The sequence below is a fragment of the Neophocaena asiaeorientalis genome, unplaced genomic scaffold, assembly GCF_003031525.2.
Source record: "Neophocaena asiaeorientalis asiaeorientalis breed wild unplaced genomic scaffold, Neophocaena_asiaeorientalis_V1.1 scaffold36, whole genome shotgun sequence".
Classification (NCBI taxonomy): Eukaryota; Metazoa; Chordata; class Mammalia; order Artiodactyla; family Phocoenidae; genus Neophocaena; species Neophocaena asiaeorientalis.
The window spans coordinates 3,169,123-3,194,968 of NW_020174149.1; the positions used below are offsets into that span (position 1 = coordinate 3,169,123).

At 41.1% G+C, this 25,846-nt stretch overlaps 1 protein-coding gene across 1 annotated transcript in view; it reads right to left on the reverse strand.

Annotated features, from left to right (window-relative positions):
• OSBPL3 (oxysterol binding protein like 3) overlaps positions 1-25,846 on the reverse strand; it is a 193,498-nt gene that overhangs the window by 47,163 nt on the left and 120,489 nt on the right. Inside the window, exons 3-12 of the mRNA XM_024755028.1 lie at positions 23,539-23,655; positions 23,058-23,111; positions 21,421-21,534; positions 18,567-18,734; positions 17,853-17,976; positions 15,943-16,046; positions 15,648-15,740; positions 14,438-14,594; positions 6,395-6,525; positions 2,952-3,059 (exon numbers count right to left, since the gene is read on the reverse strand). Of these exons, the coding sequence (XP_024610796.1) occupies positions 2,952-3,059; positions 6,395-6,525; positions 14,438-14,594; positions 15,648-15,740; positions 15,943-16,046; positions 17,853-17,976; positions 18,567-18,734; positions 21,421-21,534; positions 23,058-23,111; positions 23,539-23,655 (1,170 nt within the window). The remainder of the gene's footprint in view (positions 1-2,951; positions 3,060-6,394; positions 6,526-14,437; positions 14,595-15,647; positions 15,741-15,942; positions 16,047-17,852; positions 17,977-18,566; positions 18,735-21,420; positions 21,535-23,057; positions 23,112-23,538; positions 23,656-25,846) is intronic.

The window sequence follows — 25,846 nt, forward strand, 5'->3', positions numbered from 1 at the left end:
TGCTCCACAACGGGAGAGGCCGCAACAGTGAGAGGCCCGTGTACCGCCAAAAAAAAAAATAAAAATCCAAATCTAGTCAACATTTCTTTTGTAACTTTTTCTATTGCTTCCACATTTAGGAAGTCCTCCCTACTCTAGCCATTTGTTAAACATTTAAATCAATATTTTTCAGTTTGAATTTCATTCATTAGTGATTCATTTTAGTGTGCAATGGAAAGATTTTTTTTTTTTTTTTAAATTTTTTGGCTGCGTTGGGTCTTCGTTGCTGCCCATGGGCTTTCTCTAGTTGCAGCGAGCGGGGTCTACTCTTCATTGAGGTGCGTGGGCCTCTCATTGCGGTGGCTTCTCTTGCTGTGGAGCACGGGCTCTAGGCACGCAGGCTTCAGTAGTCATGGCACGCAGGCTCAGTAGTTGTGGCTCACGGGCTCTAGAGCGCAGGCTCAGTAGTTGTGGAGCACGGGCTTAGTTGCTTCGTAGCATGTGGGATCTTCCCGGATCTGGGCTTTAGTTTCCTTGTCTCTAAAATGAAACTACCATCACCTACCTCATAGAGCTGTGGTTAGGATTTTGTGAGACAATGCATTTAAGTGCACATGGAATATAGCAAACGAGCAATTAAAAGAATCAAAAGTCTTGTTTTAGAGTTTTCTTTCAAGTTCTTGCTTGTTTGGTCTCTTAAATGGACTTCAGATTTAGTAGGATATTATCCCGAAAGTCACTTGGCCTTTCATTTGGAGTCTAAAATAACATAAAATAATCTAAGCACTCATAACCTCATAATAGTAAATGTTCAGATTCAGAAATTTAAAATAGAAGGACTTGATAGGATATGAGAGTAATTTTTTTTTTTGAGAGTAATTTTTGATAGGAGGGGAGATTTTAGAATCCAGGTAGGTTTTAGAACACCAAAGATGGGTAATTTGTGCAGCTAAAAGGTAACAGAAGGGAAGCAAAGAAAGTAAGAGGGCCTAAAAACAGAGCACCCTGGGCTGATCCCAGTGTGGGAACTGTCATTCCCACAGTGTTTGAGAAGCCTGTGAGCTACCCAAGGAAAGGACATTGGAGTCGAGCTTTCAGGCTCTGGGGCGGCCATTTCCACTCACTCTCTTATTTCCTGAGGGCAACAATGACTTTTCCCATACTGGGAAAGTCAGCCTTTCCTTTTCACACTCTGTGAAAAGCAGGATAAAACACGGAAAACAGAAAATCACTGAAAGAGGAACTAGATCAGTGAGACAAGCAAATCATCAATTCAAGACACTAGCAGGCGGTTTTGGAAGCTGTGAGCTTGAGGGATGTTATCACTCCTCTTCAAAGACAATGTACAGCATTTAAGCCTTCAGGTACATTACTTGTGAGATCAATTTAAAAACATGCATTTTAAAAGACCTGTGATTTTGGTTTCCTTTCCCAAATGCAAATAGCCCCAAGGGTACGCATTGACTATAAATTTACAGAACCATAAATGAAGGGTCAACTTGCCGTTTGTCTATTTAATGGCTTGTTAAATAAACTAATGTAATTAGGTGATAATTTCAAAGGTAGTGCTGCCTGGAAGCGGGCACCAAACCCCACAGAAGGACATTGCATTTGGCAGCAAGCCACCCTGAGTGACGGCTGGCCTCAGTGACTGAGCCCTGATACAGCAAACCTGTATCAGCAGATTCAGAGACAGCCCTCCTGGTAAGCATATTTCTTTGCCCAGGCCTGAAATGAGTCCCCTGCAAGACTGAGCACCTAAACATTACCTTTAGGTAATGTTTAGGTGCTCAGTCTTGCAGGGGATTCAGTTTGGGTCTGGGCTAAAGGATAGATGTATATGTACAACTGATTCACTTTGCTGTACACCTGAAACTAACACAACATTGTAAATCAACTCTAATAAAAATTAAAAAAATAAATAAGGTGATTGAAAAGATCTCTTGAGGGCAGGGAAGATGCAGAATTTCATGGTCAACCACTGACATGTATCTCAGAAGTAATAAGAGGCCCTCCAGCCCTGCGGAGAGAGGGTACCACCCTCATCAGAAGAGGGTCCCATCAGCCCAGGACACAGTCTGTGCTTCACATGAAGGTGGATGCCTGGGCCTTTCAGTCTGATTGATTCCAGCATCTAATCTTCCCGTCGCCCGACACAACAACTTTCCAAGGAGTAAAGGAATTGTGTCAAGCTTTTGTTTTCTTTGAGGACAGAAAAAGGAGGAGGACGAATTAAGATTAAACATTAGAAACTCCTTTAAAAAATTTACAATGCCCACCTCTTGTACCTGACCTTCCTTTTTTTTTTTTTTTTAATGCACTCAGTCTAATACATTTGTTAATGAAAAATTTAGCACAATTGAGGCAGGCATATAAACATAAGAGATTGCTAAAAACAATTTTGACCTTCATTACCCTTTTCTACTGATTTTTTCAAGTAATCCACTTGTATTTTTCTGAACTTTCTCATTTTAAACACAGTCAAAGAATATTTCGGATAAACATCCCAAGTCTTGAGAACAGACATTTTTAACACACTATGAACTGACCAAGACACTCAACTGTAATAATTCTCCCCCTCTGAGGGTAATCACAGGAAAGGGAGAAGGAAACAGCCACACAGAAATAGGACAGTGGTTCTCAGAGAGGGAGCAAAAGAAGCTGGCTGGGAACTGGGATGCTATAGGTTGGAGAAAGTGAGGGTTTTTTCAGAAGTAACAGGATAAAACATTTGTCTCTGCACAGTCCCCACTCCAGTAATATCAAGAGAAAAGGGTGATCCTTAGGAGGAAAATGGGGTAAAGAAGTACAAAGGGAGGAAGAGTTCCAGGGGGAAAAAGCAGTTTAGAAATGCAGCTAGCAGCATACTTTCAAGGAAGCCTGGGAATCCTCAGCTGCCCGTGGTGAGGGAAGCACAACTCCCAGGGGCAGCAGGGAGGCCTGCGGGGACAAGGCGCGGCGACATTACCCACCTCTGCCAGACGATCACCCGACTTGGCAGCAACTGGGCGGTCGAGGAGCAGAGACTCAGCATGGATTCTGCATAAGCGTTCTTTAAGATCTGTGTTTTGTGCTAGGGCCTGGAACACGTTAAAAATAGTGGGGCTCCGTTAATAAATGGATGTTTCAGAAAAGCACAGCAGCGGGCCCAGTGTGGCGGAGCCCTCGGGGGCACTTCCTTGACTATTTTTCTTGAATGTTATCCAACAAGATACTCCTGAGATGCCTGGCAGATACAAGATATTAAACACTGGAAACGGAGGCCCTTCTCGAATCTCATTTCCAGGGACGGAAGTAGGGTTAGTAAGGCTTTCCTTTCGGTGGAGAAGGAAATCACAAACACCTACAGCTTTTATTACTCGAGGTTTCTCGGCCCCTCCTCCTTCCCAGCTGCCTTTAGACTCTTACTACCTCCCTCTAAAGATCCCAAGCTTCTCTCTCTCATCTTCAATAAAAATGCTGCTCTTACCCCTTACGATTGGACATATTTTAATGTTATTTAATTATCACACTAGTTGAATTGGATCTTAGGAAGTGTGCTGAGAAGATTTTGTGGAGGATTAATTTTACTGTTTTACAATATAGGTATTCATTGCTTTATATTCATTCTTCATGACTAAGATAGTTTATTCAAATAAAAAAAAAAAAAAAAAGAGCTTACTTACCTGGGTAAGGGCTAAGGACCAGGGCCCTGGGAAGGGGGCTGTGAGATGTGAGCTCATGTCAGCCCACCCAGATCTCTTATTTCTCCCTGGACAGGTGTGATTCCCTAGCCCATCCTCCCAACTAGGAGAGTAAAGGAAGGTGTTTCTTTCATGCTGGTATCGCCTGTGACCAACTGTTCTCCAGATGATCTGTTTTTAGAAAGGGACAACTTCATCTGATTCACCCACACACACTCCCACAGTCAGCTTCCCAGGTGCTTGTACACAGATCCATCCTGTCTGTCTGTCTTCCTGACTCTCTTCTGAGAAGCTCAGAGCCTTTCCCATCCATCAGGGCCCACAGGGTCTAGCTGCTGAGAGCATAGAATGATGTCTATATTTAACCCACTGCCTGGATCTCAAACAAGAATTTTGGCTTTATTTTTTAGTACTCACAGATGGAAAGGGTTATCGGGAAATTCTCAAGGGTCATTTAGGAAACACTGAGTAAATGTTTCTTAAATCACACAACTACATCTAATAACCTCTACCGGGCACTCACTTTGGCCAATATGTTGCTGGCGTCTTAGTGTAAGTGGCTAGAATCTATACCACTGGCTAGAATCTCCATATGGTCTGAAAAATGTGCTATTTTAGTAGCTTCTCTTTCCTTTGTAAGCCACAGGCAGAAGAAAGAAAAACACAAAGATTGCACATACAGCACAAACATATTCATTCTGATACCCCTGAGATAACTCTAAAATTCTTATTTTTAAAAAACAAGTCTTGAATTTAATCAGGAATCCAAGACAAAAAGGAAAGGATCATTCTGTTTTATCTTAAGTTTCCAAAATCCTTACCATGGGTGAGGGAGAACTCCTTAGAGAAGGTAGTGGCTCTGGACTAGGATACCATGGCCAGGGGGGTCTCATGGCCTCTACCAGACCAGCAGATTAACAAAATGAGGCCAGACCTCCACAGGAGGAGGGCAGGGGACAGGAAGACGACAGTGAAAAGGACTTTGGGAAGCCCATCAGAGGTACCTTCTAAGTGCACTAAAGGCCACCCTACTGGGAACAATAAGAAATGCTTTTACCACTAAAAAATAAACTTAAAAAAAAGAAAAAAACCACCCTGCTTCCCTCAAACCAAAGCAGCACCCAGTGTGTGGCTGGCTGTCCATTACAATCCAAAAGGGGCGTTTCTGTCTCTGGGTCTACAACATTAAGACTCTAAACATGGAGTAAATCTATGTTATTTTTTATTTCTTTCAGAGATAACATACTGGAAATATTCAACTGAGCGAATATTCCTTAAGTATCTTACAATGACAGTATGTACCACTGGTAATGTATTTACCATTAACGTTACACCAAAAGCATTGCTTTACTTTTCTCAGTAATATGAGTAGAAAACATGGGTGGGTATTTTCTAGTTCTCTCACTGCCTGAATTGGCTTCTGAAAACAAAATCCTAAAATTCATCTCCCCTATCTGACCCTTCATAGAAAGTTCAGTATTGCTTCAGATGGTAATTTCACATATGTGCACACACTCTCTCCCTTTTCACAATAAGTGTTCCACATACAAGCAAAGAGTAGGAGCAAATAAGTATGTTCTTTTAAAAGTTCTCCAGATTTTTGATAGATACAGAGATAATAGCCAGACATTGTCAGCTATTCGAAACAGAGTTCTAAGATATTGCACTTCAATGGAGTCCAGCTCTTCTGAGGAATAAACTGGAATCGATGAAAAAAAAGGAAAGCGAGTGAATGACAGGACGGCTTACTGAAAAACATCTGGGGCTTGGCAGTGATTTTTCTGCTGTTATGAAGGCACAATGATTGCCTGACACTCCTTATGACATCTCTTTGTGCCCATGTGGGGAGCAGGCGGGAGCTGAACATTTGTACTATCAAATCAAATCACTTTTTTGTCTTTGAAAGAGACGTGGTATAAACAGGTAGACAGGATCAATGCTGGGCAGCGGAGAAGAGTGTGAATTCAAAATTTCACTCTGTTGCCTGTACCTGTCAATTTGGAAAGTCAATCTAAGCTTGTGAAGTCTTAGGTATGGAAATCTGCAGACTGTCAGACTTTGTAAGCATTAACAAACAAATGTCAAGACAACCATATAACGAGAGCTTCGTTAGTGGCACAGTGGGTAAGAATCCACCTGCCAATGTAGGGGAGATGGGTTCAAGCCCTGGTCGGGGAAGATCCCACATGCCGCAGAGCAACTAAGCCCCGTGCCACAGCTGCTGAGCCTGTGCTCTAGAGCCCGCAAGCCACAACTACTGAAGCCCGTGCGCCTAGAGCCCATGCTCCGCAACAAGAGAAGCCACCGCAGTGGGAAGCCCGCGCACCGCAACGAAGAGTAGCCCCCGCTCGCCGCAACTGGAGAGAAGCCCGCGCAGCAACAAAGACCCAACACAGCCCAAAATAAATAAATTTAAAACAAAAACATATAACAAAAGCTTTACAGAAACAGAAAACTCAAGATAAATAGGAGGAAACCAAACAGAGTATCTAATGCTCAGTGAAATACTAGCTACTAAGATTTCGAGTAGGCTCAGCTTTGGTGTTTAGAACAAGCAGATCTGATGAAAGGTTAGAATGTAATTTGGATAATGTGTTTGGTTTTCTCATGAATTTTCAACACAACCTTGGAAATCATGAATTTTCAACATAACCATGGCAATGGAAAATATAAAATGTTCATGAGCCTGGACACACTGTCAGGCATTTCCATGACACAGACGTGTAACTTACAGATGACAGGGCGTGCTTCAGACCAAGGACCTGGGCAGAGGGGGAGACAGAGACATCCTGCTCCATCAGCTGCTTCAGTTTCTCTCTCTCCGTTAATATGGTATTAAAAGCTGACCTTAAAGTGAAGTAGACTATAAAGATATAATCATTATAAAAAGGAATAAAAGAGTCATAATTAAAAACAAGATATATAGAGACGTATTTCTTATAAAAGAACTTAGAAAAGTAACAGCCATGAATATTTTGCGTCCAGCAAATGTGCACCTAATTGACTTTAAAAAATACATCTGAAATGTAATACCAAGAGTGAACCCTAATGTAAACCAGGGACTCAGGGTGATAATGATGTTTCAGTGTAGGTTTATTGATGGTTCACAAATGGACCACTCTGGTGGGATGCTGATAGTGGGGGCGGTTATGTATGTATGTATGGGGGAGCGGGTATGGGAACACTCTACTTCTTGTTCAATTTGCTATGAACCTAAAACTACTCTAAAGCATCAGATCTATTAAAAATTTGAAAATCACACATATTTGTCAATTCCGAAGTCCCTATCCACTATAAAATTCCATGATTTTATGAGCTGTCACCAGGATATTTTGACACTTGAAAGGACTATCCTTCTCAATTATCAACATTTAGTTTTGTTTGTATCTCCAAAGACTGGAAATGTTTGAAAACAGAACTTATTGGTTGTCAGAAGGAAAATGGTAACGATGCAGAGGAGAAACTAGACAGCACCTTAACTAGGTGTCCAAAATTAATCACTGGTGAGAGTCAGATGGACTTCGTGTACCTTGGGACTTTGTGTGATACCCTGAAAAAGACACACTATTGTTTTTGTCGTACACAAGCCAGAGACAGGCCATCTGAATCTGCTCAGGAGGAGACATCAGACAACCCCAAAACAAGGACCATCCTATTTTTTCAAATTGGCCTGTATTCTTCAAAAGTGTCAATTTCATCAGAGAGAAAGACAGACTCAGGAACTGTTCCTAATTACAGGAGACTAAACAGGCATGATAACTAAATGCACTCTATGACCACGGACTAGAGCCTGTACTGAAGGGGAAAAGAGCTATTAAGGGATGCTATTTGGATAATTGACAACATTTGAATACGGAAGGCAGAATAGGTAAAAGTACTGTTTCAATGCTAAAATTCCTGAATTTCATAACTAAACTGTGGTTAAGTAACAGAATACCCCTATTCTTAGGAAATATACATATAGCATAAAGGCATAAAAAAAGACATGATGTTTGATTCCTATTTTCACATGGATGAGAAAAAATAAATGCACACATATCTGCATGTGTGTGTGTGTGTGTATATATATATGTCTCTGTGTGTGTGTGTGTGTATATATATGTCTCTGTGTGTGTATATATATGTCTGTGTGTGTGTATGTGTGTGTGTATATATATGTCTGTGTGTGTGTATGTGTGTGTGTGTATATATATGTCTCTGTGTGTGTGTGTATATATGTCTGTGTGTGTATATATATGTCTGTGTGTGTGTATATATATATGTGTGTGTGTGTGTATATATGTCTGTGTGTGTGTGTGTATATATGTCTGTGTGTGTGTATATATATGTCTCTGTGTGTGTATATATATGTCTGTGTATGTATATATATATGTCTGTGTGTGTGTATATATATGTCTGTGTGTGTGTGTATATATATATGTCTCTCTGTGTGTGTGTATATATATGTCTATGTGTGTGTATATGTGTGTGTGTGTGTATATATATATGTCTGTGTGTGTATATATATGTCTGTGTGTGTGTGTATATATATGTCTGTGTGTGTGTATATATGTGTGTGTATATATATATGTCTGTGTGTGTATATATGTCTGTGTGTGTGTGTATATATATGTGTGTCTGTGTGTGTATATATATATGTCTCTGTGTGTGTATATGTCTGTGTGTGTGTATATATATGTCTGTGTGTATGTGTGTATATATATGTCTGTGTGTGTGTATATATATGTCTGTGTCTGTGTGTGTGTGTGTGTATATATGTCTGTGTCTGTGTGTATATGTCTGTGTGTGTGTGTATGTATATATATGTCTGTGTGTGTGTGTATATATGTCTGTGTGTGTGTGTCTGTGTGTGTGTGTGTGTGTGTGTGTGTGTAGAAAGAGATAAATGCAGCACAATATTAAAAATGGTGAATTTGGATAAAAGACATACGAGAGTTCTTTGTATTATTCTTGCAACTTGTCTATAAGTTTAAAATTATTTCCCAAAAGGTGTTAACTACCCTCTTCCTTGTTAGTCCTTCCAGCTGCCTGACCCAGAATTCCCCACCTCTCAACGTGGCATTCCACAATTGGTTCACTTTAGTGAGCATTCAGGTACAATGAGAGCTCAGTGTTATTAGGCACTCAGATGCCTGAACTGAAGTTTTAAAAACCGTTATTAGGTACAGCAAAAAATTCACCAAGTTTTGATCACATAATGTACAAATTGCCTCCTAGGGATAAGGCAATTGTCATCCGAATTGATCATGGAAATCACGTGTGAATATTTCCAATCTCCTTTATTCTATTTTGTTTTAGAAAGGCAGGAAGAAGGAAGAGGCTGAGACATATTTCTACTCCAATGGCCTGGCATAAGACTGAACTGCCTGGCGCTGCACTTTTTGAGGTATTGTTATTCCAGAGTGGCCGATTCAGTATCACAGAAACTAAATATGCATGACTGAATTACTCCCTTCATTCCACAGCCACGCAGACAACTGAACCTCTCTCGATAGGCTGTCCCTAAATTGTCTGAGGTTGTGGTGTTAAGCCATAGACTTAGAGCATCTTCACAAAATCATAGGACAAATAAGCAATTTGTTTAAATGCACACACAAATTATGGTGCTTCTGTTGACAGAAGACGGGGTCAAGGGTCAATAGGTACTGAATTTTCTAATAGTGTCTATGGAACACGCTTAGCTCTTTGATTTAAACAATTCAGTTGAGCACAATAACAGGCAGCACAACAGAGCCACCAACAGTGTGAGTTCCCACATCAGCCCTGGGTTCTTCCCAGCTCCATCACTTACTCACTGCAGGACTTCGGACAGGTATATTATGCACCTGGACCCCAGTTTCCTCACTTGTAACTAGGGATAATAATAGCATTTACTTCATATGATCATTATGGGGATTAAATCAGATAATGTAGGTAAAGCACTTAACCCAATGCATCGCATATAATAATAAATGCTACTGCAATAATAATAGTGGTGGTGATGAAAGAAACATACGAGGCTGAAAGTGGTGATGGCTGCAGTCTTTTGAAATATGGGCAGCAGTTTTAGGATACTTGAGTCTCTTGCTGGAACATCATTTATAAATAAATGCACAGGGTAGCAGTTCTATGAATGAGAGATTGACCAGAATCTACGGAGCAGTAGAAGCAGTGGAAGCTCTCACCCAGAAAGCAACAAGCCCTGCAGTTAACTCACTCACTGCATTTTAGGTCCTTTTAGACAGGCACCCCTACCCCTTGCAACTCCACAGGATACCCATGCCCATCTGAGTGGGTCCCTGGGGGAACACCTCGTCACTGTCATTTTTTGGTAAGTTTACTTAGTATCTTACTACAATTCTTTTCTTAATTGAGGTATAACTGACATACAACATTATACTGGTTTCAGGTATACAACATAATGATTCAATACTTGTATACATTTGGAAGTGAACACCACAATAAGTATAGTTAACATCTGTCACTTTATACATAGTTACAAAAATTTTTTTTTTCATTGTCATGTTTATTGCTCTAAATTAAACAGACATGGCACTCAGCTGGCTGCCACTTTACCAAATCAATTCCCTTGGCTTTCAGATGGCCTGCAGTAAAACAAGGCATTCAACCAAACTAGAAGATTACTATTACTATTACTATTTGTAAATGAAGATTTCTCTCACTGCAAAGATTTTCCACAGGTTGCAGGAGATGTATCCCTAAAACCTCACTTTTTTCCCTTCCAAGGCAGAATGTGAATATCCACTTCTAACTGGAGTACCCTGACCCCAGTCCTATACTAGTCCTTGCTTTCCCATCCTAAATCTGCTCATCAAATATGGTAATTTTTGCTTGTATTACTAATAGAACACTCTCTCACAAAATCTCCTTGTAACAAGAAGCAGCAGCATGATTTCTGTTCAGTGGAAAACAATTAATCATAGAAGATAATTACAGAATTTGAGAGGCCAAAGAGTCGGGACAACTACTTTAAGACATTTAACAAATGAGGCAACTGAAGCCCAGAGAAGTTAATCAATGAGGTGAAAGTCCCACAGCTAGTCATAACAGAGGTGGCCTAGTTGAATGCAAGTTTTCTGACTTAGCTTGTATAGAGGGTTAGCTCCAAAAAGGCTTCTTATTTACAATGTTTGCTGACATGTTTCCAGGAACTTTAGTTCCAGAGCGATAATAGCTGACAGCAGTTTGGGGAAGAGGGAGGAGATTTTCCCTAACAACGTTGAAAATTTGAAAATCATTAAGTTAAACAAAGCTAACAGGCTTCTCTGCTGCAGGACTTCTCTAGGGCCTTTAATATTTACTGCTTTTTGTGTAAATGCAAAGCAGAGTATAGTCAGCAGTGTTTTCCAAACATTTTAGATCGTGGAATTCTTCTGTTTTTTAAAGTGTTATATGGGCAAAGTGTTCCATGAAATACATTTTGGGATATGTAAAAGCTAATATATGTAAGGCAAATTACTTATGACTTTTAGACTTTAGTACATTTTGTTCTGTTTGCTTATATATATGTCAACATAGACACAAAGCCAGACACATGAACCAATGAGAATTAGTTCAATGATACACCATAAAAATCAAATTTATAGTCTAAAATATACAACAAAGACTTTTTAGGATGGGTGTATATTAGTTGCCTACCATTTGATCCAACTTCTATGAGACAGGGAGAATTCAGATGCATTTAACAAGCTGAAGAAAAGTAGGTAATATAAGACTATTTACAACAACAATGGAATTCTTGCCTTGAGATCAGCTGCTCTGAAGTCATGGTCAACAGATTAGTGATGCAGTTAAGAAAGTACAGTAAAAACTGTCAGTAACAAAATCAGGCTTACAAAGGAAGAAAAGTCAAGATGCTTCAAAAGTTTGAATGGAAGTGAGAAAGCAGGCAAGGTCACAGGACACAGGGAGAACCTGAGAACTGTCTTCATTTCATGAGGCCTCTGAATTACAGCCTCTGTAAAAGGGACTCCCCGAGATCTTTCAGTCTCTGCAAGTACACTCTAAAACCACAGGAATGAAACAAAGCTTGCTGGGCTCCCTGTGGAATTCACTGTTCGCAAGCCCATGGGGCACGGGCTATAGTTGAATAGGTTTTCCTGGACTTTTCTCGGAGCACAAATCTTGACCTAGACTAGGTATGTGGCAGCCCTGCAGCCAGCTGGTTTTCACAAAGCCCAAAAGACAGAACAGCTGGCTGAGGCCCATTATAAACCTTGCACAATGTCAGGCCCTCTGCAGGAGGACAGGGTCAGGGGATCAACTCAATAGAGCAAATGCTGTCCTTCTGAGGAAGCAGCTTCTTCAAGGCAGGTAAAATCAGGATAGTTCCCTTCCGCAGGGAGGCACTAGCTTCTCATTTTTAAAGAGACAGTGCATATTATTAAAAAGTAATGGTACTGTATAGGAACTTCCTCCCACAAAACCTAAAATGAAACAACCTAATTACAAGTGGTCCTTTAATACTAGAGAACCACACTGGGGTGTGTGAAGATCTTTAAAGGGGTGGGGCAGGTAATTCTTCCCATTTTACAGATAAGTTGTACTGCCAAACATAGACAAGGTTCTAACGGTCACTTGGACAAGAGTTTGAGGTAAGAATCTGTAAAGAGCATAAAATGGTTTCCTCATAACCAACGTGTTTTATTTTAAGTTTGTAGGGTAAGGGAAAAGAGCCAAAGGAATCAGTGATGTAAAGGAAGAAAAATACAGGGTGATGAGAGAAAAGCAAAATAGGAAACGTCTTCTCTCCTCCCACTTCAAGTACTGCCCTCCCATTTAAAAAATTTTAATTCATCTTCTCCTTTAAAAAGTGATAAATCTATGATAATTTTTTTTAAAAAGCAGAATAAGTACTCCCAGTCTCCATCACTAAAATGCTGGTATGTATCCTCTCAGACTTTTTTAATATGCGTATACGTGCCAGATTTATATAGTTTATTTTTTCCAAAAAAATAATGGGATCATACCTTATATTTTTTGCTCAATGTGTTGTGTCAATCTTCCAATACCTATAAAAATAAAAATAACCCTGGCTACCCCATCTGTGAGGGCAGTGAGACACCACGTGAGGAGCACAGACTCTGGGGTCAGGCAGGTTAGAATTCAAGTCTCAGGTTGGCTACTTTCTACCATGGGACCCTCACGAAGTTCTTTGGCTTCTCTAAGCCTCAGGTTTCTTACGTGTGCACAGATAAGAGGTTACAGTCATACACACTCTGCGGGCTGCTGCTAGAATTCAATGAAATACTGCATGTTAAGTGCTTATTAGCAAATACCTGACATGACACTGTGTTCGATATAAGGTAGATACTATTATTGTAGCTGTTGAGTATTCTAATATATGATTACATTGCATTTTAAAAATCCAATCCCTCTACTGTCAGGCATTTAGGTTATTTCTAATTTTTTTTTAAGCTTGCTATTGTGAAATTTTTATAGACTCACAGGAAGTTACAAGAACAGTACAGAGAAGCCCTGGGTGCCCTACATCCAGTTTCCCATGGTGGTAACATCTTACGTAACTTTGGTACAACATCAAACCTGGGAAATTAACATTGGTATAACCTACAGCTCTTATTCAGATTTCACCAGTTTGACAGGCTCTCACTTGTGAATATGTGTACACGTATGGTGGTCAATGCAATTTTATTGTATGTCTAGATTCGGGGACCCACCACTAGAATCAGGATATAGAGCTTTCCATCACTACCAGGATTCCTCTTACTACCCCTTTATAATCATACTTGCCCTCCTCCTTGTCCCTGACCCCTGGCAGCCACTAATCATTTCTCCATCTCTGTGCTTGTATCACTACAAAAGTGTTAATAAGTTCAATCATACACTATGACACCTTTTGAGATTGGCTATTTTAGGTCAACATGAGGCCCTTGAGATCCCCTCCACTGTGCCGCGTATCCACCGTTCATTCCTTTTCATCGCTGAGTAGTGTTCCACCGCGTGGATGTACCACCTTCTGTTTAACCATTCATCTGCTGAAGGACATTTGGGTTGTTCCAGTCTTTGGCTGATACAAATAAACCTGCTCTGAACAGTTGTGTATAGGATTTTGTGTGGACTTAAGTTTACGTTTCTCTGGGATAAATGCCCAGGAAAGTGAATGTTGGGTTGTATGGTAAGTACATGTTTGGTTTTACATAAAACTGCCAAACACGTGTCCAGAGTGGCTGTACCATCTTGCATTGCCACCAGCAATGGATGAGAGATCCAGTTTCTCTGGATCCTTACCAGCTGTCAGGTTTTTTTTTCTAAATTTAGCTATTCTATTAGGTGCATGGTAATGTCTCACCATGCTTTTGATTTGCATTTTCCTAATGATGGTGAAAATCTATTTCTAATTTCTGATATGATAAACACTGCTATGATGGATATCTTTGGATAATTTTAAAATTAATTCCTATGAATGAATTCTTCAAAGTGGAATTGCTGGATAGGCAGACTTTTTTAAAACTTGAAACATGATGTCACATGCCCTCCAGAGAAGTACCAATTTACTCTCTCATCAGCAGCATATAAATTGCTCAGCCTTTAAAGTATACTGAAGGCTCTCACCTTCCCCCCTACAGAGTTAAAAAGAAACTTGTTGCCAATACACTCTGTACTACCAGGGAAATAAAATAAAAATTAGATTGCCTGAAATCCTAATAGAGCAGAAAACAAACCAACTAAGATTCCCCTCTCCAAGGACATTTCACATTCAGACGAACATTTAACATTTTCATCAAACACATTAGGAAGAAAGAAAACTCATTTACCTTTATGGGCAATATGACACAGATCTTCTTGCATTTTAGAAAATTCTGATGAGGTTTCAGAGCTATCGGAATAATTTTTGTCTTCTCCAAAATCTAGTGTTGACAAATTAGGATTGGAGGAATGCAGTCTTACTGGGCCAGAAAAAGGTTTGGGGACCTGAAGTGACACCAAAGGGAGATATTTCTTTTTAGATACGAATTGCTTAGAATATTTACTTGTTTCTAGGACTGGAAAGTACTAAGAACATTCTATAGAAAAGTCTTTCAATTGAGTGATAACTTATAGGAAAACACTTGTCACAGAATCTTTCACTGGCTTCTTGCAAAATAAAAATAGATGAGAAATCACATTTTCCTTTGGAGGTGATCACAGCATTAAAGCTACAGGTTGAAAATGACAGCTAAAGCAGCCGGGCTGTTTCTCGTTTAAATTCATTTCCTTCCTCCTGGCAATAATCACCCAGGATCTAGGTTGCTAATAGTTAATGGGGTAGATTTTAAAGTGTTTTCTTTACTTGTACCTGGTGCTTCTTACGAAACAAACCTCCTTCTCACATGTTGATATACAAATCACTCTTTGCTTTCAAAGTATCTAAGTTCAACCCATAAAGTGCTTTGAACCAGAGTTATTAATATACAAGAGTATAACAGTTTCTGTAAGTTTCTGATTTATTTTGACCCTGACAATGCTGCAATTTAATATGCAATGGCTGAGCTGCAAATCGTGGCTTCTGGCTTAGCCGCGCATTGGGAAGTCAGCGGCTAGCGTTATGCAGTGAACTTCTGATGGGGGATTGGAAGGTTGGAGACGAGAGGCAAGAGAGAGTCTGTACAGTGTCCTGCTCCCAGAGGCTCCAGCCAGCGGGCTCAGAGGGATGATGAATCCACTGAGTTGCAGGAGAAGAGGTGAGTCAGAGCACACGACCACAGCAGCCACAAATCAAGGCACACACGGAAGCAGGGAAGAGAGCGGGCAGGCTAAGCATTAAAGAAGGGAAAACCAAAACCCTTTACCCAATATTCATTACATGCTTATTCTAGTATTCAGAAAATCTTCCAGAAAATCTAAGTGACTGAATTCCTCTCTCTGCACAGGGTATTTGAGAGAATAACTACAGAATATTGACTTGTCTATTTTTCTCTTTGAGTCCAAGGAGTCCCCAGCACATGTCCATGAGGAAACCAGCCTGGGGAGGGAAGCAAGGGTTACCTGCAGCGTTCCTTTAGCGTCTTTGCCAACAGCTCTGGACCGCCATCTCCTATGTGATCTTTTTTCCTTTTTGGGACTTTCAAAAGATCCACCCTTTGTTTCAAAACAGGAAAGAGAGCACAAACAGTAAGGTCTACCAAACCCATAGGGAAAGACACACACCAAAGAGACCACCTCCATCCCCTTGAATCTGGCTGAAGCAACCAACAAGACAACTTCCCTGTTAGTGAACGGCTGGGAGGAGAGAGGAAAGCGGAGGAGTGCCAGAATGAAACAGAAGCGGGATCTGGCTAACCTGGATGACATTGATAGCCGGAGCCGAATATGTCCGATGCAGGACGTCCATACTTTGCAGAAGCTGGCTCATCTCCACCAGGCAGGCATGACAGTTTGCCAGTTCTGTGGGAGAAAAGCAAGAGGAGGAGTCAAACACACTTATCTTGCATTCCAGCTTCCCTCTGCTAGTGCCAGCTACTTTTCTCATTTATCTCTATTTGCTTTTACATCTCATAAGGATAGGAAACTTCACTTCCCTTCTTACAGGAGAGACAGTAGACCATTGTGGTTAAGGGCATACATCTGGAGAACCACGCTGCCGCAGTTTGAACGTACTTTACGAACTGTGAATCTTAGGCAAATTACATAACTTCTCTGTGTCTCAGCTTCCTCATCTGGAAACCGGGGGTAATTATATACCTATCTCACAGGATAGTTGAGTTAAAAGTGAGTTGATAAATGCAGAGTACATTTAGAGTACCCAGCATATGGTAAGCACTAAATAAATCAGTCTTCATCACCATCACCGTCACCATCATCATCACCAGCACCATCATTGTTACTTCTAATCTTTTAGGAACAGGCTGTCACTATCCGATTCTAAGGACCCAACACAAGTTAAATGAATGAAATTAAAATGAACGGTGTATTGGTCTCTAAGGATAACGTTGTCAATCATGGACCTGCAAGAGGACCATCATGGTCCTCCACAGACTGACCTCAGCCCCTCCACAGAGCATCCTCAGCCCCGTTCCTGGGTCACTAACTCAAAAGCTAGTCCTCAATGTGCTGTTCACTGGATGACGGTGGCTGTTCCTCCTGAGAAATCAAGGTCCAAAAGCCTAAAGACGGTGGCTCTCAAACTTTGGTGTCATCAGAATCACCTGGAGAACTTGTTAAATCAGATTGCTGGGCCCCACCCCCCAGTTTCTGATTCAGTCTCTCTGAGTTGAAGCTGAGAATTCGTATTTCTAATAGGTTCCCAGGCCAGGCCAATGCTGCTGGTCCAGGAAAAACACTTCAGGGAGTAATGTCCCAAAATGTCACTCAGTGAAGCTCATATTTATTGGGAGGGCAACACGTATGTGGCTCCAGGTGTGATAAGATCTGCATTCAACAGGCAAAAGTGCAATTTTCAGGCATCTTTCTCTGATAGTGGTTCTCAGTTGTGGCTACACTTTAAAAATCAACTGGTGACATTTTTAAAATCACCTATGTCCAAGTCCCATCCCCAGGCAATTAAATTAGAACACCCCCAATCCCACTGGTGACTTTTTTTCTTTAGTTCCTTGGGTGATTCTTAGCTAATTAAGGTTGAGAACACAGAGCTTCTATACGGTAAGCGTTCTCAACCCTGGCTCCTTATCAGGATCACTTGAGGAACTGCGGGAAAAGTAGTGATGCCAGGGCCCCATCCCACACTAATTTAAAAAGATTCTTTGGGACAGGGGCCTGGGCATGCGTATCCTGCATTTTAAAAGCTCTCTTGGCGATTCTAACGGGCAGCCAGGGTAGAGAACACCTGTTTGGTGGGGATCTCCATTTGGTTCACCCACTCACCTCTGGAACAGTGATTTAAATTCTTGGATGTGCATCAGATGCATTTTTGGCACTTAAAAAAATATAGCGAACTGTGCAGACCCCATCCCTGGATTCTGTGATTTAGTAGGCCATATGGAAATCAGGCATCAGTGCTTAAAGAACAGAAAAGGAAACCTATCTGCACGCACACCCAGGGGAAGACATAAAACTCTAAAGGAAAGTGCCTTTTGTTGATCACCAGTGCAGACTTCATAAGCAAAATATGACAGGGAATGTAGACCAGTGAAGGGGGAGGATACAAATTCATCTGGGGTCTGAATACCAAGCCAGTATAATCTAAGAGCAGAGGTTTTGACAGAAAGAAGCAGAGGTTTCGAGTCACTCTACCTTTAGAGCATTTTTCCATGTCCTCTGAAGACTGTAACCATAATGGAACTCGAGTCTCACCATCACAAGAAAATGATAAATTGCTTCCGGTTTGAAACGAATTCTGCTTTGATATACTGCTATGCTGTTCCACAGATGACAAAAGCACATTATAAATGAAAACAGAGCTCGGTGGGAACACTTTAGGGTAAAGGATAATAAAGTGGGCTTGTAGCTAATGGAAGCCATCTGCCCATAATAAGGAAGAAGCTTCTAGCAAAGCAGTCCCCTGGAGACCCTGAGACCTCCAGCTATTAACAGCGTGGCCATACCATGCTACAGGCCCCTGATTTCTCCTCCTGTCAAATGATAACCACACTGAAATAATGACACAAATGTTGGGAAAGATTTTGCTATTCTGTATGACTCTAAGTGCACCTCTTGTATGTTACAACCAGAAAGCCAACTGAAGTCAAACTGGTCAAGAGAAAGCTGGAGCTTTCAGGGATATTAAATCCCTCCGTACATGCTGTTCTCCAGTTACACTCTCAGCATTAATAGTTGCCCTTCTGGCCCTCGTTCTGACTGAGTGGACACACAGACGCAAGAAATCCCAGCCCAAGCTTACCCTGCTCCTCCCCACAAACTCTTCATTCCTCAGACACGGCCCCCGAGAGCAGACTCCCCCACACACAAAGCCACCTTCCTTCAGATTCATTATCGGCAAATCATTACCTTCCTACTGGAAATGGTGTCCAAGACCTCAGAACCAGAGTCTGTGACAGCAGATCCTGGGAAAAAGTGATTAACTTCGTGTGGAAACATGGCGATTTCATTCTGACGATATATTCTGTGGTGGCGAAGTTTGGATACCCACTCATCAAAGACTTCCTCTGACTTTACCTAGATTATGTTGGGTTGAAAGGAGACGAGAATGTCAGTCACTCTAAGGAAAAATTAGTCATCACATTGAGGTCACTCCTAGCACCTCTTCATACTGTCATGTGTAGAAATGTGGAAATACCAGTTTATTGACTTCATTTACATTTATGTAGTCTATGGAACAAGCTGGAGAAGGAGATGGAGAGCAAAAATGGTCTTCATAAACTCTACATTTAGGCATTCTATGAAAGACTCCAATTGTTATGTTATTATTAGGAAATATTAAAGAACAAATAAGCTGAAACTTACATTTATCCGTCTCTTAAAGTAGTTCCAAGTTCTCTTGTCCCAGTTTCTACTAACCGTACTAAAAATATTAGCACCATTTAAAAAAAAAAACTCTTTTATAATTCAGACTTTTCAGACCCATCTTCTCTGAACTGGGATGAATTAATAAATTCTTCCTAAAATATTTAATCTTGTTAATCTTCTCTGACAAAGAATATGGTGCTGAGGAATATATGTTAATGAATGTGAAGGTTACTGAAAAGAACATTTCTCCCACTCTTAGAAAACAAAAATCTGATAAAGTTTTATCAGTGATTTCCAGGATTTTTCAAACACACATACACAAACTTTTAGCCATTCTCTCCAGGAGTGACTATCAATGTATACTTTCTATGAAGAGTAATGCTTGTATCTAGTAACTTTTATTATAAAGTATTTCAAATGTGCATAAAAGTACTAAAAAGAATACAACAAGCGCCTCCGCACCACAGGTATTTCTTAATAGTCAATATTGGTGTGTGCATGATGGTGTATTAATGCTTTCAAAATGAAAAATGATATATATCTATATACGAGAACACAGAGACTCATGAAGTGGCAATTTAAAAGACCTCAAAAGGATGTATGGTAGGTTAACTTCCAAGAAGAAAAATCCAGGTCAATTCAGTTAAAATCGTTACTGATGCTGCTACTGAGAGCAAGGATGTGGAAATAAACGTCAGCAACATCCTTCACGTAGGAAGTGTTCGGTCGGCGTTTATGTTTGCTATGTTGATTAGAAGTACACACAAGACTTAAAACTCCTCCAGGGGCTACTGGATGTGTCGTTTACAAGTAGAAGCAACACAAACAGACTCACATCTATTTGTCTCCTTTAAATTATGTTCTTGAAATGTACTTCATTTCCCAGATGTTGTTAACTGACTGCCCAGGACAGTCAAATATGTACTATTCCCCAAGCCTAAGCCCCTATGCCCGTGGCTGTAGGTAATTGCGTACAGCAGGGCTTCTCACCCTCGGCACATCGACAGGGTGGGCTGGATATGTCTTTGCCGTGGGGGCAATCAAGCCCACGTATGTGCTAAGCACGTATTTGCCCAAGTACCACGACGTGCTATGGGGAGGACAGGGACACATTAAGATGGGGAGTTCATAATCTCATGCTTTTATTTTCCCAAAGCACAGCCCCCACTCCCAATATTCCAAGTAATTTGTCCAAGTAAGAAAAGACTCTTAACGTTTTCTCAATTAATTTCTAACTCTCGGGTACCACCTAATAGTTTTATGTAAACATATTGAGCTTACTGTGGGTCAGGCATTACGTCAAGTTTTCTACATGCAGCCCTACAAGACGAGCACTGGAACTCCCATTGTCAGGGTGGGAGGGTGGTGAGAAAACTGAGACTTTCAGAGATTAAATGATTTGTCAAAGGTTGAAAGCTAGTAAGTAGGCAGGCAGTCAAGATCTGAACCAGATCTGTATCTCCAAAGCTCTTGCTTCATGCTTTTAACTATCTATACCACCTGCAGGAGAAGGGGCAGAAGAGGGTAGTTAAGCAGCTTTCAGAAATACTATTTGGAGACCCATCCTTTAGGGGGAAAATTTTTGACATCACTGTGGTATGAGAATTTTAATGGAATCCCTATAAATTTAGTCTAAGTTGTAAGATGGGGCTTCTCAGACTGAAGATCATATTTTATTTCAGGAAACTTTTTTTTTTTAAGAAGATGTTGGGGGGTAGGAGTTTATTAATTAATTAACTTATTTTTGCTGTGTTGGGTCTTTGTTTCCATGCGAGGGCTTTCTGTAGTTGCGGCGAGCGGGGGCTACTCTTCATCGCGGTGCGCGGGCCTCTATCGCGGCCTCTTGTTGCGGAGCACAGGCTCCAGACGCGCAGGCTCAGTAGTTGTGGCTCACGGGCCTAGTTGCTCCGCGGCACGTGGGATCCTCCCAGACCAGGGCTCGAACCCATGTCTCCTGCATTGGCAGGCAGATTCTCAACCACTGCGCCACCAGGGAAGCCCAAGGAAACATTTTAACCTATAGTAAATGGTTCTTCACTAAAGATGGTACTGCCTGGGGGTAGAGGGGGTTTGTATTTGGAAACATGAAGTTTTCTGTTTTTTGGTTTTTTGTTACTGATGTCACAATCACAAGGGAGGCGGGGATTTAGGGGATAAGAGACAATGAGGCTAAACGTTCAGCAGTGTAAGAGACAGTCTTACACAATGAAGAACTGTCCCATCCAGAAAGCAATAGATATATCCTTAGAAATACTTTCATAATGAAGATCTTCTACATGTTGGCTGGATGTTTTGAAATTCAAAAGGCATCACCAACGGTACTATAACTGACAATCCCTTCACAACATAAAGGAACTCTGTGCAACAGGAGACAGCATCTGGGAAGCAGTGTCACCTTCAGATGATAAATGTGCTCCTCGGTGTCTAGATCTATGCACTTTGACGACTTCTTCACAGACATGACCGAGAGCCCGACATCAATGCAGCCATGCAGCTTCTCTCTCTCTATCTGCAGAGGCACAAAGGGGGCCCCTTGAGAACCACGGTGTTAAAAACCATCGGAACATCCTTAACACTCTTTCCCTCTACCCTTCCCTTCCACACCCACTAACAGTAAACATAATAACTACACTTCTCCAGTACTTAGCGTGAACTAGCACGGACACACATCATCCTATTTAACCTGTGAGGGAGGAAACATCTCCCCTTTTACAGACGGGAGACTGAATTACAGAGGGTTAAGTAACAAGCAGTTTGCACATTGCAAAGTGAGGAAGCAAGGAGGTGAGGAAACTAAAAAGTTAGCGCCATGACTCCTATGACAGTGAATTCACCTGTTAACTTCACCGCCTCCTGCAGAAATAGTTTCCGGTGTCTAAATTCATTTGGAAGTGACTTAAAAAGAGGAGTAGGTTTGTTTTCTACATCTGTGACTCCATTTCTGTTCGGTAAATAGGTTCATTTGTACCATTTTTTAGATTCCACATATAAGCTATATCAGATGATAGTTGTCTTTGTCTGACTTACTTCACTCAATAAGACAATCTCTAGGTCCATCCACGTAGCTGCAAATCGCATTATTTCATTCTTTTTTACGGCTGAGTAATATGGTTACCAAAGCGGAAGGGGGGGATAAATTGGGAGCCTGGGATTGACATATACACATTACTATATAAAATAGATAACTAATAAGGACCTACTGTATAGCACAGGGAACTCTACTCAATACTCTGTAATGACCCGTATGGGAATGGAATCTAAAAAAGAGTGGATATATGTATAATTGATTCACTTTGCTGTACAGCAGAAACTAACACAACATTATAAATCAACTATAATCCAATAAAAATTAATTTTAAAATTTCTTTAAAAGCTGAAGAAACCAAAAAAAAATTTTTTTAAATTAAAAGAGGAGTAAGGAAGCTAATACAGGCCACTGTGGGTCAGGCACAATGGCACGTTTCTGTATTCGCCCCAACAAGGTGAGCACCGTGACAGAGGCGAAGAGAGGAAGACGAGAGGAGAGAAGTGCTGGGTGAGAGAGGGATCCCTACGAGGGCAGGACCAGTAGTCATTCCGAGTGCTCAAGGGCTGTCCACCTGGTGTCCACACACAAGGGAACCTCCCGTCAGCTTCACCAAGGGCCTTCTCCACTAAACCCCTCAGTCCCCATAACAGTGGGAGGGGCACGCTCTCTGTTTTGTTCCTGTTAGCTCACTGTGAAGAGGTCTCCCCAACCCAGAGAACCCCACAGCACAACCCTAAGACCAGAACCCATGCCTGGATACCCAGTAGGGTGTTGATAGGGGCTCCTGCACCTCTACTTGGTGGGTGAACTGAGCCCACCCAGAACCCAGAGCAGGGACAGCAGGGAGCAGGTACCTCTGTTCCCTGAGAGGGAACCACCACCCCTCCCTGATCTCCAGTTTAGGGAAATGTAGTTCTCAAATATGCACAATCTCATCCATGAGCTGACAACCACTAGCCCTTTAGAATTCTTCAACAGCATACTGGATTAACAAGACAACTTACATCACTTTGGTTCTTGGCATATTTCAAGATTCCTTTGTCCAGATAGAAGAATCTCTGTGGGGAATAAAGCAGAATTCATTAAGACATTCCCAGGACCTCCCTGGTGGTGCAGTGGTTAAGAATCCACCTGCCAGTGCGGGGGACACGGTTTTGATCCCTGGTCTGGGAAGATCCCACATGCCACAGAGCAACTAAGCCCGTGTGCCTAGGGCCCGTGCTCCGCAACAAGAGAAGCCACCGCAATGAGAAGCCCGCGCACCGCAACAGAGTAGCCCTCGCTCGCCGCAACTAGAGAAAGCCCGCGCGAAGCAACGAAGCCCCAAGGCAGCCAAAAAGAAATAAAAAAAATAAAGACATTCCATTTAAACATCCTTCTCTTGGTCTCCATGCTCAACTTCAAATTAAATGTAAGTGCTTAAGAACCGGGTCCTGAGTGGGGAGTGTAGGTGCAAACGAGGGTGCGTCCCAGGCCAGTTCTTACCTTGTGCCAGCCTTTCAAGGGCCATTTCCTTTTTTTCAGCAAAAATCCTTGCTGAATTGGTGGCTCCTGGGTGTAATTCATCTCTCCCCTCAGTCCTTCCACCACTTCCCAGCTGTCCTGTTCCAACAAAAGAGTTCAGGCTCAATGGCTATCTTTAAAAAAAACAGTAATGTTAAGAAGCACTCGATCCCATCAGTAAATCCATCCAAGATGATGAGACTGGCTGGGTGTGTTGGGGAGAAGAAACTCAAATTTAATTTATGTACAGTTCTTTGACTTTACAGATTTAATGCTATTATTTAGTGGCATCAAATTTTTTTTTGTTGTTGTTGTTGTTGAAACGCTCTCTCTCAGAAGGGAATGTCTCTGTCTTTTTTGGTGCTTGAACCTTGACAACCACAGCTAAAGGTAAAGACTTTCCTGTAAGTTCTATTTTTGTTCCCTTTGACATCATCAGTAATTTTCACTCACCACTAGACTTCGGTCTGAATTTGAACCCAAAGCTACATACATCAGGATGGAGGCTAGGCAGGAGGGGTAGGGGTGGCTGGGAAAATTGGCTGAAAAGTGTGAGACTGCATGCAAGTTGGTAAACACAACACGTTGGTCAAAATGATGATTTAGTCACACTACCCCCAAATTCTAGGTATTTAAATGTTGGAAATCTTGAAGCATCAAAAAGGTGGTTCTGCAACAAGTATTTTCATCCTCTTTGCCCAGAAGTTTTGTTTTCTCCTCCTTTCTTTTGTTTCACAAACTTTGGTGAGGGGAGGGTGCGATTATTGCTCTACTAAGCTGTTTGCAATTTTGAGGTACAAGTAGTTATTACTGTAAATCTTCCACTGTTAGCTATTTGGGTTATTTCAAGTAATTGACTAGAAAAGAATTTTAAAAGGAATACTAAAGAAAAACACTAAAAATTTATTTTTAAATGCTTGAAAATGCACATACCATTGCAAAATTACCCCCGGATAGACCAAAACTGACAACACTTCAGCTGGTTTTTATTTATTACTATTTTTACATTTTTTGTTGGGATATAACATACATGAAATGCGCAAATCTTAAGACTGTAACTTGAAGAATTTATATACCTATACCTACCATCCAGATCAGAGAGAAAACTTTTCCAACACAGGATAATTACGTTTTGACAAACATGTCTTTCCCCTCCTCGGGTTTACTGAGATACTACTGGCAAATAACATACGTAAGTTTAAGATGTACAATGTGATGATTTGATACACCTCTATTCCCTCACAGAATATACTATTTTTGTGTGTGGGATGATAACATTTAAGATCTACTCTCTTACCAGCTTTCAAGTATATAACATTGTTAATTATAGTCACCATGCTATACATTAGATCCCCAGAGCTTATTCATCTTACAGCTGGGAATTTGTACCATTCGACCAACATTCTCTCCATTTCCCCCACCTTCTGCCCCTGGTAGCCACCATTCTACTCTCTCCTTCTATGAGTTTGCCTTCTTTAGATTCTGAATATAAGTGAGAACATACAGTATGTATCTTTCTCTGTCTGATTTGTTTCACTTAGCATAATATCCTCAAGATCCATCCATGTTGTCACAAAAGGCAGGATTTCTTTTTTTATGGCTGAATAATATTCCATTATGTATATATATGGAATATATGGAATCTTACATTTCCAGGGGATACATATACATCTTACATTTTCTTTATCCATTCACCCATCCAATGGGCACTTGGATTGTTTCCATGTTGTGGCTACTGCAGATAATGCTACAACGAAAACTGGGGTGCGGATATCTCAAGAGACAAACATGTCATCTGGGCCAAATTTCATGTTGAATAACTTGCTCTTAGTCAAATCTCCAGCCTGCAGTAAGTGGTACAGGCAGAGGCCAGAGGGGCTGGGAGATGGACCTTAATAACCTGGGAGCAGAAGCAATTAGACCCAAGTCCCAGGCAGCAGACGGTCTAATGGGGAGGGCATGGAACCACAGAGAGTCCTGGGTGCTCTGGCTCGGTGTCTGTGTTGTCCTCAAGTTCAATATATGGAAAACACCTAGTAGCAAGACCATTTTCCTACCTTAGTGGCTGAACACTTTGTATAACCATCCTGACAGATCTGCCTTATGTCTGATTGCACCTTACTCTCAATAAGGCTTAAGGTACATCCCAGAGTTCTTAAACATAGCACTGGTTGAAATCTGGAGTTGTAAAAGTTGAATTCTTCAATGGAAAAACCAAAGCTTAGATTCAGCTCCTAAATTAGAGGACTTTTTCAAAAAGGTAAAAATGTCAAACGAGATTCTTTGTAGC